The sequence below is a fragment of the Agelaius tricolor genome, unplaced genomic scaffold (assembly GCF_023055355.1).
Source record: "Agelaius tricolor isolate 1412-34295 unplaced genomic scaffold, bAgeTri1.0.p SCAF_5, whole genome shotgun sequence".
Lineage (NCBI taxonomy): Eukaryota > Metazoa > Chordata > Aves > Passeriformes > Icteridae > Agelaius > Agelaius tricolor.
The window spans coordinates 26,707,754-26,722,119 of record NW_027269265.1 but is presented as its reverse complement, the minus strand read 5'-3'; the positions used below and the strand labels follow the sequence as shown (position 1 = coordinate 26,722,119).

The window sequence follows — 14,366 nt, the reverse complement described above, 5'->3', positions numbered from 1 at the left end:
ATATTTAGCTTCAATATAGATTAAGTCACACAGTATGCAACTGAGTAGATTTCCCATATTAGGTGACATATTCTTTTAACCTTGAAATCAGCAAAAGCACACAGGTTTGGCAGTATTTTTCTAAACAATGACAAGTAATCATTCATTTTCTATCTTTGTAATTTAGCTTTTTTATTTTAAGGAATTACTCCCCTATTAATATTTTTTGAGAAATTGTTGATTTTCTTTTTCATTCAAAACAAAAATTCTTCTTTTCACCATCTGTCCTGCTAGAATGCATTTCCCTGAGAAGTTCCAACAGGCATTGCCATTTCACAGACAACACTGAAAACTACATTTTACCCAAACTTTGCAAGCATTTCCTCTTTTATTTTTCCTGTTTCTTGTTTCTCTTTATTGATGTATTATTTCTCTTAGCTGTGATACTTAAAGTTTTACATTATCACTTTTAAAACCTGAAATGCTGCCCTAGCCAAAAATCAGGCATAAAAAGGCAAATAAATTCTAAAAGGTGTATTTTGATTGGTGTACACAGAAGAGTGACTTCCATTCTCAGATCCTGCCTTAATTTCTGCATGTGATTGTTGTACTAAAGACCAGCAGATCCACCTTCCATCAAAGAACAACTGGTGCAATCAGAAGTGTATAATTTCCTCCCTCACATACCCACATGCAACAAGGAGGAAGAGTAAGCCTTTAACAGACCAAAGTTACACAGACATTTTCTCTTAGATCTGGTCATTTATCTGCAGCTGAACTTCTTTTATGTTCCTAAAAACAGTCAGTGTTGCCCATGCATACACAGAAGCCCCGAAATAACACTGATCTCAGTATACCTTGACATTTCTTCTGGATCTGAAAGCCCAAAGAAAATCCATTTATTTGTCATTGTCCAACTATTTTCAACTGGCCATCTCTACATGAAAATTTAGTCCAGTTGTAGAGTGAAAACAAGAAGCTTCAGATCCCATAAAAATGAATTCTCTAAATAATATGTTATAAATGAGGCTATGAAAACATCCCAATAATCCATGTGGTGAATGTGTGGATTATGTGGATTTAAGGCAACTCAACTAATTTTACTATGACTTTTAAACTACTTTTAAGCATAATTAATCCCACTGAATTCATCAAAAGTCTTAAACAGTTAATATAGACACCTGGTCAAGATTCTTGATATAACATGTTTCAGTGGCCTACTCATCTTACATCTCGTGTCAGAAAGCTGACTTCCCATACAGGTCTTTCAGTCATGCAGAGGAGATGGTGCAGCACAGCTCAGATGCTGATATGCTGCAGGAAGGCTGAGGGATGGAAACTCACTGGGGCTTGAGGAGCTGTAACATTCCTCAACTTCCTACCTTTCTATGCCTCTCATATTCTCTGGTGCTGCCTAAAGCTGCACACATGTTTCTGGTCATATGCCACTCACTTAGGAGTCACATAGCTAAGCCAAGTGCCTTCTGTTCAGATCATGGCCACTTCCATCCCCATAGATGGTGCCATTAGCCCTTGGCTTGGAAGGAGTGTTTGATGTCATTTGACTCAACAGGGGCTTTTCCAGATGATTTAAGTCATGGTATTAACAAGCTGTGAAAGTAGTTTCAGGTAGCCCTTTTTAGCTATGCGGGTGATAACTTCAAAGCACTGAAAATAGGAGTAGGCAGGGGGAAGTAAAAAATTGGACAGGAATCCAGGCTTCCCCTTCAGTATGGGAAGCCATGACCATGAAAACATTCTAATGACTAACACCTCGATGATATCAGGGTATCTGTTGTGAAGCAAATGACTCAGACACGAAGTCAACTTCATACAGAGCAGTTGCAGTTACTGTGTATACTCTTAGCCTGCAGCAAAAAAGTCAAATACATTTATTTAAGTCTCACTGCAAATGGCTTAAGTGAATATGTTTCTCCCACATTTGCAAAGATTTGGATTGTGTTTACGTTTACCACAGCTCAATGGACACATGATAGTATGAGGGGACAAAATTTTAAGCGTTTGATCTCTTAATCTATGCTTCAACAAATCTTTTGCACACACAGAAGACTAAGCGAGCCTAAGTGATGCACCTCAGTTAGATCACATCCTAATTTTCTGAACCTTGAAGTGCCCAGTAGCTTACAATAACAGCTGTAAACCGTAAGGCTTTAGGCTCAAGAGAGGTACTCATCATATTTCCTTACTCATCAAATTTTTAAATCAACTTACTTTTATCAAACATGAATTATAGCTTCTACATTCACAATGTACCTTGCAAATAATTAATTTAATTAACTGTCATTCTGGAAACATATTTTGCATGTGCAATTACTGTATTGATAGGTTTTTATACAAGGATGCGATTTTAACAATAGCAAAACCTAGATGGATATACAACACCACAGTGTATATATCATGTCATGGGCTATAGGCAACTCTTGTGTCCCTTTAGGACACTGAACACAAGACCCTAATACTGCTTAAAGTCATTATTGCTAGTGCTATTATATAGGGCTTAAAGATGTCTTTACATGATTAAGTTCTCTGGGGTTTAAAGTATTGTTTCTATAGCCAACTATTTCAATACACTGTTAGATACAAGCACTTCATTCTTCTCCTGTTTAATATTAACCATAATATCATGTAATAAAATTGAAACAAAAGTGCCATAGGCCTAATTGTACTGTCACAGCCATGTAAATCAGAAATAGCTTCAGTAAAGCTACTGTTATTATGCTGGTGTAAAATTGATATAAATTAGAAATGACTTGGACGCTGTAGCTCTGCTTTCAGATAACACAATGTAAAGGCCTCACTTAAAGTCCCCTATAATGGCTTATGAATGCAATTCTCCTTACCTCATCATGTTAAAAGGCATTGTATCAGAAAAGACCAATATTTATAAGGGATGACTTAATCAGATAGATCAAGGTAAATTAATGTTATGGGGCCTGATTCTGAGCTATATTGACTTCTGTGAAGTTAATGCAGACCTACGTAAATTTGGCTGTGATTGGTGTATAACTCACCATCACTTCCAAAAAACCTGAATTGCCTAGCTGTTACAAAATGTAAAATAAGAACACTGACTTTAGATAGACTTTTTGGTCTGGTTTGGTTGGCTGGTATTTTTCCTGATCTGACATTAAGCTAATGAACAGCATCAGAAGGGAAATGTGCCAGACGTGGTGGTTACATCAAGGACTACAAAGGAAACTAGTAATGAACACTAGGAAAATAAATAAGGGCAAGTTCAGGAAATGCAAGTGAAAATGCAGCTCTGGTATAAATTGAATAATAAAATTCCTGGTCATATTTTGCCATAAATAGTGGTTTGGGAATTTGTCATTCACCTTATTTAAAATTCAGAAATATTAAAGGTACAGGGTTCTCTCATTACAGAAGTAATAGAATTCTAGCTATTATAGAGTTAGGGTAATTTAAATAGCTATAGAATGCATTATATCAATAAGTGGAACATCTGTATGAAATGTCCACCTGCTACTATACTACTCAGTGTACTTTACAATGAAATGTACTTAATCATTTTAAAATGTCTTCTAATGAAGGCTTATCGGGAATAACATTTTGAACACAAATACTTTTAGGCACTAAAACTTCTGCTTTAAATGAGATTGCATTGCCTTGTTTACCCTTGTTGATTAATAAGCAATCTGTTAGGATGGCCCAATTGTGCTAGTGAAAGTAGATTAGTAATTCAGCTATGTTTGTGAGTTTAATCATCATTTCTCTTGAAGGCTTTAAAAGAAATCCCTGTCTTTTGCACACTATTCCTATGCAAAAAGATACATGTTTTTAGCTGTATATGCCAACATTTTGGTTCACACTTTCACCTTGATATTATTGATCAAGAACAGCAGCAAAATACTCATTTGAGTTATGACATTTCTAATTATAAATTTCAATTTTTAAAGAAACAGTGACACAAAAACTGGAACTGGAATTCACTTTTCTATAGAATGTTTTTGTTTTGTTAATAAAATTAAGTAAGATGATCCTGGTTTTTTATCAGTTAACACTTCTGAACAGCTTTGAGAGATATTGTGGCTTTTTTTTACTTGCTTCTTATTATTAACTGGAAGTTTAGGGGCAAACACCCTGTTTTCAAAAAAGATGATAGTTCAGATTTTCTCATGGGGTCATGCACTTTCATCTGTGGTGTCCCACAGAGGGAAACAGATGTTGGCAAGTTAAAATTTAAATTATCTGTTAAGCTCCCATGTGTAGAGCACAGTCCTGTTAAATTCAGGAGTAGCACATCCCTATGATAATTATTGAATACTTGAGCTATGCAATGTTATAAAAGTAAAGGATCTCAGAACCTGGGCTGAAGCAGTCATCCTCACGTGCAGTTCTGCCTTCTGTACCCCAGCTTCATAGATGTTATTATTAAAATTTGTTATGAGTTTTAAAAATCCTGGTTTGATGTTCAGTGACAGTAGAGGATAATCAGAGATAAAACCATGCTTGGAAGCACCCATGCCATTAACTGCTCCCTGGTGGTCGACGTCTCTCTAGTTCTGGCATGTAGGATGCATTATTTATTCTGCTGCTCAACAAGATTTTCAGTACAGTTTCTTAGGGTTTTGGTGGAAAACCAACATATCCTGGCTCCCATCAAGTTTCAATATTAGGGCTTAGCAATTGTCTCCCATCATCCAGTTTACGTCAGACTGCATTCTCAGTAGCACTGGAATCAGTATATGTAGTCAATGCAGTGAATTACTCCTTTTCAGGGATGATACAATTGTCACAGTTTTCCTACATTTACTTGAATATGGAACTACTCTGAAAATATTTTATGATAACAAAAAACATCTTTAAACAATTTTATACTGATTTTTCTCTTTCTGTAATGTTTCTTCTGTGACAGGGCACATATGACCCATAATTTCTATTGTTTTTTTCTAAAAATATACATATTCTCATTGCATGACTACAACTTTTCTCTCTTATTTTTCTGTAGAATTTCTGAAGCTGATTACTGTCAGGGTAACTCATTTCAGATGTGACCCAGTTGAATGAAAAAGAAAGGAAGAATAAACGAGTCTACACCATAAAACTTTCAGCATTATAGAGACAGTTAGCTATGTATGGCATTTGTTTGAAGAAGACTGAACGTAGTCTGTCTGTGCTATTAAGGTTAAGACTGTATTTATCTGAAAACAAAACACTAAGCTTTGACAGAATTATGGGAATTTATGGAAGACCTGAAAAAAATATTGCAAGACAGAGATTGGGCACCACTAAATATCAGATAATAATTAATATTTCAGTTTGAAAAGTATTCCATGCTGACATCTGCTGTTTGTCTGTCCTTCAGTCTCTATGCTCTGAGATCAAGCAGAGGCGCCGTGGGGTAGCCTCTGTGCTGCGATTGTGCCAACACCTCCTGGATGATCAGGAGACCTGCAACCTAAATGCAGATCACCAGTCCATGCAGCTGATAATCGTAAACCTTGAGAGGAGGTGGGAAGCCATTGTCATGCAAGCTGTCCACTGGCAAACCAGGCTACAGAAGCGATTGGAAAAAGACTCGGTGAGTGATGCTTGCTTTAAAAAGGTCTTGTGGGATTTCATTCTTCACAAGAAACACTTTTTCAGCACAAGAAAAACATACCCATCTCTGAGTGTTTTCTTCCAGCAGAGATGCCATTCTTAGTCTTTACTGTCTACAAATGAATCTTCAGTTTTTCACACAGTATTGTATGGACAACATTGTTTAATAATATAAACTCACATATACATATTGTATTTGCTGGATATTTAATCTCATCATATCTGATCCCACCCGGTAGAAAAACCAAATCCTCTACTGCTGCTAAGTTGCTCAGTACCTAACAGAACTGGGCCCAGAGACATATTTTACTGATTGTAAGTATATCTTAGAAAAGGAGTTTCCTGTGTAAGACTGGTTTTAATTAGCATCCCAGCAGTAGATGTGTATTTCACATAGAATGCCACGGGTATGTGATTAATATACAATCCTCTGTTATTTGAATATAAGTAAAATGTAATAATTTGCTTTTATCTCAGGGAAATGATTCCTAAGAGGCAAAATAGCACTCTGCTTAAACCATCCATTAAGTGGCATGAATTAGATTGGTTTTCCACAGCATAAAACTATATTACAAAGCAGGGGGAATAAAATAATCCCTACTGTAACACCATTGACTGTAATGGATGAATTGGCTCAGCATGTCTTTTGCAACTATGACACTGCTGAAGTCTGTATACTGCAGCTACATTGACAACAATGTATGTAGTTCCTATGTAGTTCATATACTGAAGAGTCTTGGTGAGATTTGGGAATAAATGATATATTTTTTTAGGTTTTTATTAAGGAAAGCAGAGGAAAAATATCTAGACACATCCTTCTTAGCAATTATCTGACTAACAGTGAAATACTACTTTTGACTTCTTTTTTTTAAAGTTCCTTTACAAAAATAACAGAAGCTATAATTCTCTGGTTCAGTTAGGGTCCTACAGTATGAAGATATATAAGGCGTTGTTTAGAAACTCTAGCAGTTCCTGAGTGAAAATCCTATTAGTCTAAACAGCCCAAGAAATGGTGAGTTAGTGAGAAGGATGCTCTGGACAAATGAACTGGTGAAGGTAATAATAATGTTGCTTGCCTGCCTTTTCCATAACTTATAACATAGGAATGCTCCTCTGTTTTACTGTCTCTTTTGCTTTAGGTATTGATATAGAAATGGGACTTGATGAAGGGAGAGGTTTGAACAGACTGTTAGGACAAGCCAAAAGGGGCTCTGTATGAGGCAGCATGGAAAGAACTCATCTCTGAAAAGCAGATGTAGTGTTAGTGTTGGTTTTTTAAGCATGGGATTAGTCAACTGGCAATGTAAAAAGTGAAGATAATTGAGATTGTGAGAAAATATTACAGAAATTTCAGTGGAATTAAAGACAGAACTAGTGAGGATCCAGAAAGAAATTTTATGGAAATCGTAGGTAGAAGTTTGAAACAATACATTACATTTAATTGAGAGGAAAGTCAAGAAATAAAAGAAGACTAATGCCATCTCAATAGTTGCTGAGAGTTTTGATGGTAATGAGTCTGGGAGAGCAAGAAATGAGAACGGAAGTAAAAGAATTCATCAATGAAATAGGCTGGGCAAGTGAATGGGTTAGAAGACAAATATGAGGCTGAGGAAAAGAAAAGATTGATAAAGAAAGAAAATACAGTAGCAGAGATTTTTAATCTCTTGAGAAATGCTGGTTATGTTTTTGTGATAGTTCCATCTTAGGAATATTTTTAGTCATATTACTAATGTGTTGCAGCAATAGCGCTAATAAATTTGCTTCGTGCTACACAAAATGTTTAATGATCTGACCAGCAGTAGAAGAACAGTTGAACTTTGGAGCTTCAGAAATAAGTATGTGCAGTATTTAGGCAACAACCAAACAAAAAAAGAGCTCTCAGAATCCTGATTTTTTTTTTTGTTAGAGGCTGAGTATTGCTGTGTCTGTAACAGCCCAAGAGGGAGTGAACCACATTCTAGCTGTGTTATCTTAAAGGTAAAGTACCACAGATCAGCAGGTTTGGGGTTTTTTTTTAGTAGATGTGTGTCTCCTATTTGACTTGGAACAAAAAGAAGTTGCATTTGTGAGATATGTTAGAGAGCGCTGACAGAGGTCCAAGTTACTGTAATGAACACATATTGTCCTCTTTTGCGTGTGGCCAGTTGCTGTATGGAAGCAGTTGCTCTAAATAAACTTTTAGGAGGTAATTAGAGCTTGGTGCTGCTCTTGCAGCAGGAGTGGAGTCTTGTGTTTCTGTTTGGGATTGCAATCGATCGGGAGTTGAGGCATGGTGAGGATATGAGCACAGAATCTCACTTGATATCTGGAGGCTTGGAACTTCACAATGTACCCACCGCTTTGTTCCCACTTTGCCTGGGGTAGTCTGGAGTTATTTGCTGGGCTGAGCTGACTTTCACTGGCTGTGGTGTGGGGTGTGTCATTCTTTCTGCTGAAAGATAGCAGCCATCTAAATGGCTGCTCATGATGCTCATCTAATTTTCACTGTTTTGTTTTGGAACCTCTCATCTTAGGCTGCTTTTTAATAATCCTTCTTTTAAGTATGTCAGTATCTACACGTTTCTCTTGCTGATAAAATTATCCATATTCTCAACATTTAAATATGCTCCAGACACTGCAGGATTTCTTTGACTTTCCTTGCCTGAGTTGGCATGTTCTAACCTTCCTTTTCACTCAGTTCCTGTGCAGTCATTTCTTGGGTAGGTACCAGAACCATTTCTTCTGCTACCGTATCTCTCTGTATTTGATGGTGTGCCAGTCTTGGCACACAAACTATATCCCTTGGTAACAAGTCTGTCTTTGTGGTTGCCCACAAAATACTGTAATTTATGAAAACAAATGAGATGTTTTTATAGCCTGATGGCATCTGACTCATTCATGGCATCTAACTTGCTGACAGTAAATAAGATACCCCAGATAATTGTATAGCCTCAGTGCAAGAGTCACCTTCATCTTCTACTGTTTTCTAATTGTGTACTGGGATCTTCCTTTGTCCCCTTTCTGCCCCTTTTTACATTCAGTCACTTATCTGGGCCACTTAAAATGTTACAAAGGTATGCTGGTATTAACCACAGAAAACTTTTATGTTTCTTTTGAATTGTCTTCATTTATGGTCTTCAGCAGTTTTTAGTTTTGCTCACCTTTTGCAATAGTGGGCACCATAAGTTTACAAATAACAAGTTATTGACATGTACTTCATGCACCTACAGTCAGGTAAAAGCTCATAAACGAAAAGTTCTATGTAGAATGTGAAATTATCAATAAGAATGGCTCCAGAAAGATGAAATATTATTAGATTCAGTAGGTTAATCTAGCTATATAGAATGAGGTATTCATAAAGTGAAAAAACCTCAGAAAACTGGAAGCAGTCCTAATTTGTTTCAGCAAAAGAGGTTTTTATCTCCCCCATCTGTTTGTTTTGGTGTTGGGGTTTTTTTTTTTGTTTTCTTTTTTTGTTTGTTTGTTTGTTTTTGTTTGGTTTGGTTTTTTTCTAGTAAATTCTTTTCATCCAGATTTATCATTCCATATTTTGCTGATATAATGTTATATATCACCTTAATTTTAACTTCAGGATTACACAGATGCCTTATAGCTTGTCTAACAAGACCCTGCTAGCAATCATCTTAAAGGAAAAAGAATACTGCCTGGCAATTGCAATAGCAACAATCTTCATTTAACTAAACTCAAAATTGCCATCTAAAATTCCTGCTCAACAGCTGGAGAAGCTTTAACTCACTATGCACTTTCCTTTAGAAGCTACAATGTACTTGGAAGACTGAAAATTTAAAAATTGGTTTTGGGAGAGATTCAGTCATAGTTGTGCCAATAAATTAAGTCAAAGTGCTAATATGTAAATTGTTTCGGCAATTTTTTTAAACTTTTTGCTTAGCCAGTGGTATACCCAGTGCAAATTATGTGTTTACCTCAATGGATTATTCCAGCTGCTACAGAGGATTCCAATTTGTGTATGTCCTGCCCAGATCAGGTATGTCTCTGTATGGAAAGCTGCAATGAGGTGACCGTGGAAATTCACTTTTTTGGGACAGGGAGAAAGGGAAAAAAACTGTGGTTTCTAGTGGATTTTACTTTAGCTGCCATTCAATATTCCTGCCTTTTTGGTGAGTGGGGAAACTGCTTTTTATCCAGAATGCTCATTCATTGAATGAGAAACATACCTGTTTTATGGAGCAGACAATTTCTTTTCTTATTCAACAGAGAGGGCTAATTATTGAAGGGACAGTATTACTCATGCATTTAAAATGGAGGTTTTGAGCTAAGGCAATTTGGGTTAAGGTGCCCTAATTCTCACATTGTCCTGAAAATGTCTGAAATATTAATTTGTCTGATCACCAAGTTCACTACTATACCTCATGAAAAAAAAAAATATTTCTCTTCTTCTGACTCATCTTACGTGTATATTACACTGAAAGTCCAGTGGAACCTTCATCTGTATTGGCTTGAAAGTATGCTGTACATCCAGCCACATAATTGAAAATAATAAGGCCACAATAAATGGGATGGCCTTGGGGTATAACACCCAAGGGATTCAATTGGTGTCGCTTTGTATCAATGTCCATGCATCATGGTAATTGAGGTAACATAACCAATTACCACATTTTAATTAGAGTTGCAAGGACTTGGGAAAATCTGCAATGGTGAGACAGCTCACTTGAAAAGAAAAAAAAAGAAAAAGAATAAAAAAGAAAGGCACTTCTTTCCACAAGCTTGTTCCTTAGGAGGTAAAGAGCCTGCTTAAATGGCTGTTCAGGATTTTTACCCGACAACCTCCTGGTTTCCTTCTTTATAATGCATTTGGAAAAACAAATTGTTAAAGTATACTATATTGCTTCTGATTTGGTATCTTTATTCTTTTACTCTATTTGTCTGTTTCTGTGATGCTTTCTGGGAAAGAAAGCAGTTTTTCATAAAGTTAGGCATAGTGTCTTCACTTCTCTATATTTACTTCACTGATGCAATATTTTTTCAACCCATAGAATGACATTTGTTCTAAGCTTAAAAAACACACACAAACCCCCTTGTTTCAGGGGAAAAAAATGAATCTGTCATTGTTCAATTATTTGCTAGATAGCTGCACTTTCAAAACTTGGTTTCTAAAAGTCATCATTTTGTAAGGTGAGTCCTAGCTAAAAATCTTGCATAAAATTTAGAAGTTCATCAGGAAGGTCTACCACAGCAAAGTATTGAGAGATGATTAACTTAATTGGATGAAAAGGGCACATTACATATTGTAAAATGCTGAACACCCATTGCATGATCTAGCTGTTACAAATTATTTAATGACTTATGTTTTTGTTTTGGTATTGGATCTCTTCCATATAGTCTATGACAGTACTGTCTTGATGGCTTGCATTTGCTCACTTTGGTGCTTCCTTAAAATATTCAATTTTCAAGTGAATGGATATTTGATTTTAGAGTTTGTAATATGATGCACCATCCTCATACTTGAGGTGTGTACGCTTTTGAGCTTCTGGGTTGCAATGCATATCTGATTTGTGACATGAAACAATTACCAGTAGGATCTAAAATATAGTTATGCAGATGCTGAACCTAGGTCTAGATTTTTCTTGAACTTAATTGAAGATAGGTAATACATTCTTGCAAGAAATTCTGCGTTTCCTATAATTTTCTTGAGGACCAGCCATAGCTATGAGGGCAGTCATCATGGCAGTGCACAGAGTCTGGATGATCTGGTAAAACAAAGCTGGGAAAACCCTTGTTGTTGAGCAGATCTTAGTAAAAAATTCCAGAACCAGTCAACTTTAGTCAAAATTCAGATAAATGTTTTGTTATATTCTTGGGAGTCTCCTGAGTGGTCTCCTGCAACAGTAGGTTTTTAAAGTGAATAGAAAGAAAAAAAAGAAATACATTTAAGTCTTTCAAAAGAGGGCTCTACTCCATCCTCAGTGACTGTAAATCTTTCTGTCACAACTAAAAGTAAAAGGTAAAAATCCAAGGGTGAAATACTCCCTGCATTTCACCAATCTGCTATATATTATTCCACCATTTCCCTCACTCTGGCAGATGTCATGTTTTGCCACAGCTTTGTAAAATGATGGGAAGTTCAAACTCATAACCCCAGCCAAACCAGACAAATTCTCAGGAATAATCAGCTTTAGTGGGAAAATAAGCGATATTCAGAAATTGGAAATATGATGCTTCCAAAGCACGCCAATGCTGAAAGAACTGTCAAATGCCATTTAAACAGCAAAAATACCTCATTAAAATAAAAGCTAAAATGATTAGGTTTTAATTTTCAAGGACAGTGGTCTTCAAAAGAACTCACTTCCTATTTAGGCACTTAAGTACAGGGTCAGATATTTAATAGTGCTCAGCAGACACTGACTCTCATTGCAATGCATTGTGTTCAAACTACAGGATGAAGTCAGTGTTTTATTTAGATGCCTAATATCCACTAATCATAAGTTCACGACTCAAGCCAGGATTGTTTTAAAAATTACAGTTAAGGGAAATATGAAAGTCACAAACTTCTGATTTTTTAGTTAATTTAATGGCTTGTTGCTCTGCATGTCTAATCAATCCAGTTCTGCAAGGAACAGCATATGAGTGTAATTGAGGCTAATCTTCAGATCTTTTTTTTTTTTTTAAGAGTTCTCAAACAAAATAGTTTTTAGAAAAAGAGGAAGAAAGCTTATTTTCTGATAGGTTGAACTGCAGTTTTTTCCATCTTACAAGGGCCTTCCATATTAGATGATAGGGCCATAATATTTATGCCACTATGGAAATATATTTGCAGGATCTTCAGGAAGTATATGCATAGTCAGTATGTCATTGTTCAATATTATAGGATATTCTAGGAGCTGCACCAGCTCTAAGCAGACAGGAATACAGTTAAAACTATTTTTAAAATAAATGAAAATAACTAAGGTACAATTATTTACTCTTTTTTCTTAACACACACAGGAAAAGGTATCCAACAGAATTATCAGGCAGGAGATTTCAAACAATCAAAAGGGAATGCTATTTTCATGGAGTGAATAATAAGAATGAAATTTGTTCCTACAGGATGTGGAGGATAGCAAAAATACAAATGACTTCAGTAAGTAATCAGATAAATTAATGAAGGAGACATCAATTAATGCTTATTAAATTCCAACTCTGAAAGTCCCCACAGGCTGACTTCTCAAATTTGGGAGGGCAGCTTCTAAATTCTTCTATGTGTTTGAGGGTTTTCTAACTTTTCCATAAACATTCACTAGCAACCACCTCAGGAGATGGACTCAGCTGAATGGACTATTGGTCTCACCTAAAATGACTGTTTCTGTTTGAAAGCACATGAACCTGTAGATTTGGAGGCCTACCTATGCTATATGTACAGTGAAGAAGTTTTACAATATGCCTGGAGAGTTTTCACTGTATTTGGAGGGGGTTTTGCTATTTCCAAAAGCTGTAATGCAGCCATTTAGATTGCGTGCTTTCACCAGAAGAAAACTTTCAAAAATGTACCCACTTAACAGTTTACCAAGACATTTCTAGCATAGTTTTTCTGTAAAACATACAGAAATGATAATAAATACATCTACTTAATATTTATATATGCACATACATTTATATCAGAGGTACTATAGTAACACTATAATATACATTAAATAATAACATGTCAATAATGAGCAAGGATCATCTAAGTTTCATTTCTCCTTATATACAAGACGTTTGTGTCATTGTTGTAGCTCTAATCCATATCCAGGTCTTCGTGTTTGGTGTGTGCAGTAATATGTAAATTACCTAGCCAGCTGCGTTAAGCAGTGTTTGTTTATTCTATTTCTTTTGGCATAGCATACAACTGAATTTCTGCCAAAAATGTGGCTGCTCCAGGGAACACTGTTCAAGTCGAAGGAAGTTTTGAAAGGAAAGACATATCATGAGTCTTTACTCTGTGAAACAGTATAATCAAGAGAAACTCTGTTCATAAAAAAGACCTGTATTAATGTAAAATAATGAGTTTGTAAAATACAATGAGCAAACAGAATCTTTTTAGAACACTCTGTTTACATCAACTCTGTAAACAAGAATACAATACTAAGAGGCAGTGACTTTTTTCATGCGTGGGAAGCATGACTAAAAGTGGTGAAATGCGAAAATGGAAAGTTTAAGAAAAATTATTTTTAAATGGCATGTTAATATCCCCTAACACATAGAGTTAAGTGCATTTAAATTTAGAAACCAGTGATGTTTAAATGTTAAAAAATTGCATTAATGATGTGAGAGCTATCTACTTACACTTGCAGTCCTTTCAGTCTTGTCTGACACTTCCTTTTTTATCCAGCCAGCTAATTTCCCCTCCTTTGTGAGGAGTAACTGTTTTCACACTAGTGCTTACCCAGCAAGCCTCCTCATTGTTTCATGGTTAATTATCTTCTTGAGCTTCACCTTCTCAAGCGAAGGGAGAAGGACTGGGCCTCCCCGCAGCTCTAATGAAAGCTAAGTTTGAGAGATTCACTTTGTGAATAAATGCAGTGTCTGATCTACAAACATAATAAATGAGTTCCTAAACTTTATGGAGTCACAGCTCATTCAGCAGGTTTACTGGTTAACTGAACAATTCAGAAAGACACTTTATTCTAAGAATCCATTTTGATTTTTAAAAGGGGAGGAATATTGTTTCAGTGCAAAACAAAATACCATAAACTGTTCCAAAATTTTTAAGCACTACACAAAAAGTACATGTCAAACATACAGTTTCAGTAAAAACCTGAGCAGCTGCATGAAAGACTTAGAGCTCTATACTGCATATTAAAAACACTTCTACTGATAACATTAATACT

The 14,366-nt window shown here is 35.8% G+C and overlaps 1 protein-coding gene and 1 long non-coding RNA gene across 6 annotated transcripts in view; one reads left to right on the top strand and one right to left on the bottom strand.

The window, feature by feature from the left end:
- Positions 1-14,366, bottom strand: part of LOC139589977 (uncharacterized) — a 95,672-nt gene that overhangs the window by 15,104 nt on the left and 66,202 nt on the right. The window lies entirely within an intron of this gene.
- Positions 1-14,366, top strand: part of AKAP6 (A-kinase anchoring protein 6) — a 257,106-nt gene that overhangs the window by 224,776 nt on the left and 17,964 nt on the right. For all 5 annotated transcript variants that reach the window (XM_071426918.1, XM_071426920.1, XM_071426921.1 and 2 more), the window contains exon 12: positions 5,327-5,542. In XM_071426918.1, the coding sequence (XP_071283019.1) occupies positions 5,327-5,542 (216 nt within the window). The remainder of the gene's footprint in view (positions 1-5,326; positions 5,543-14,366) is intronic.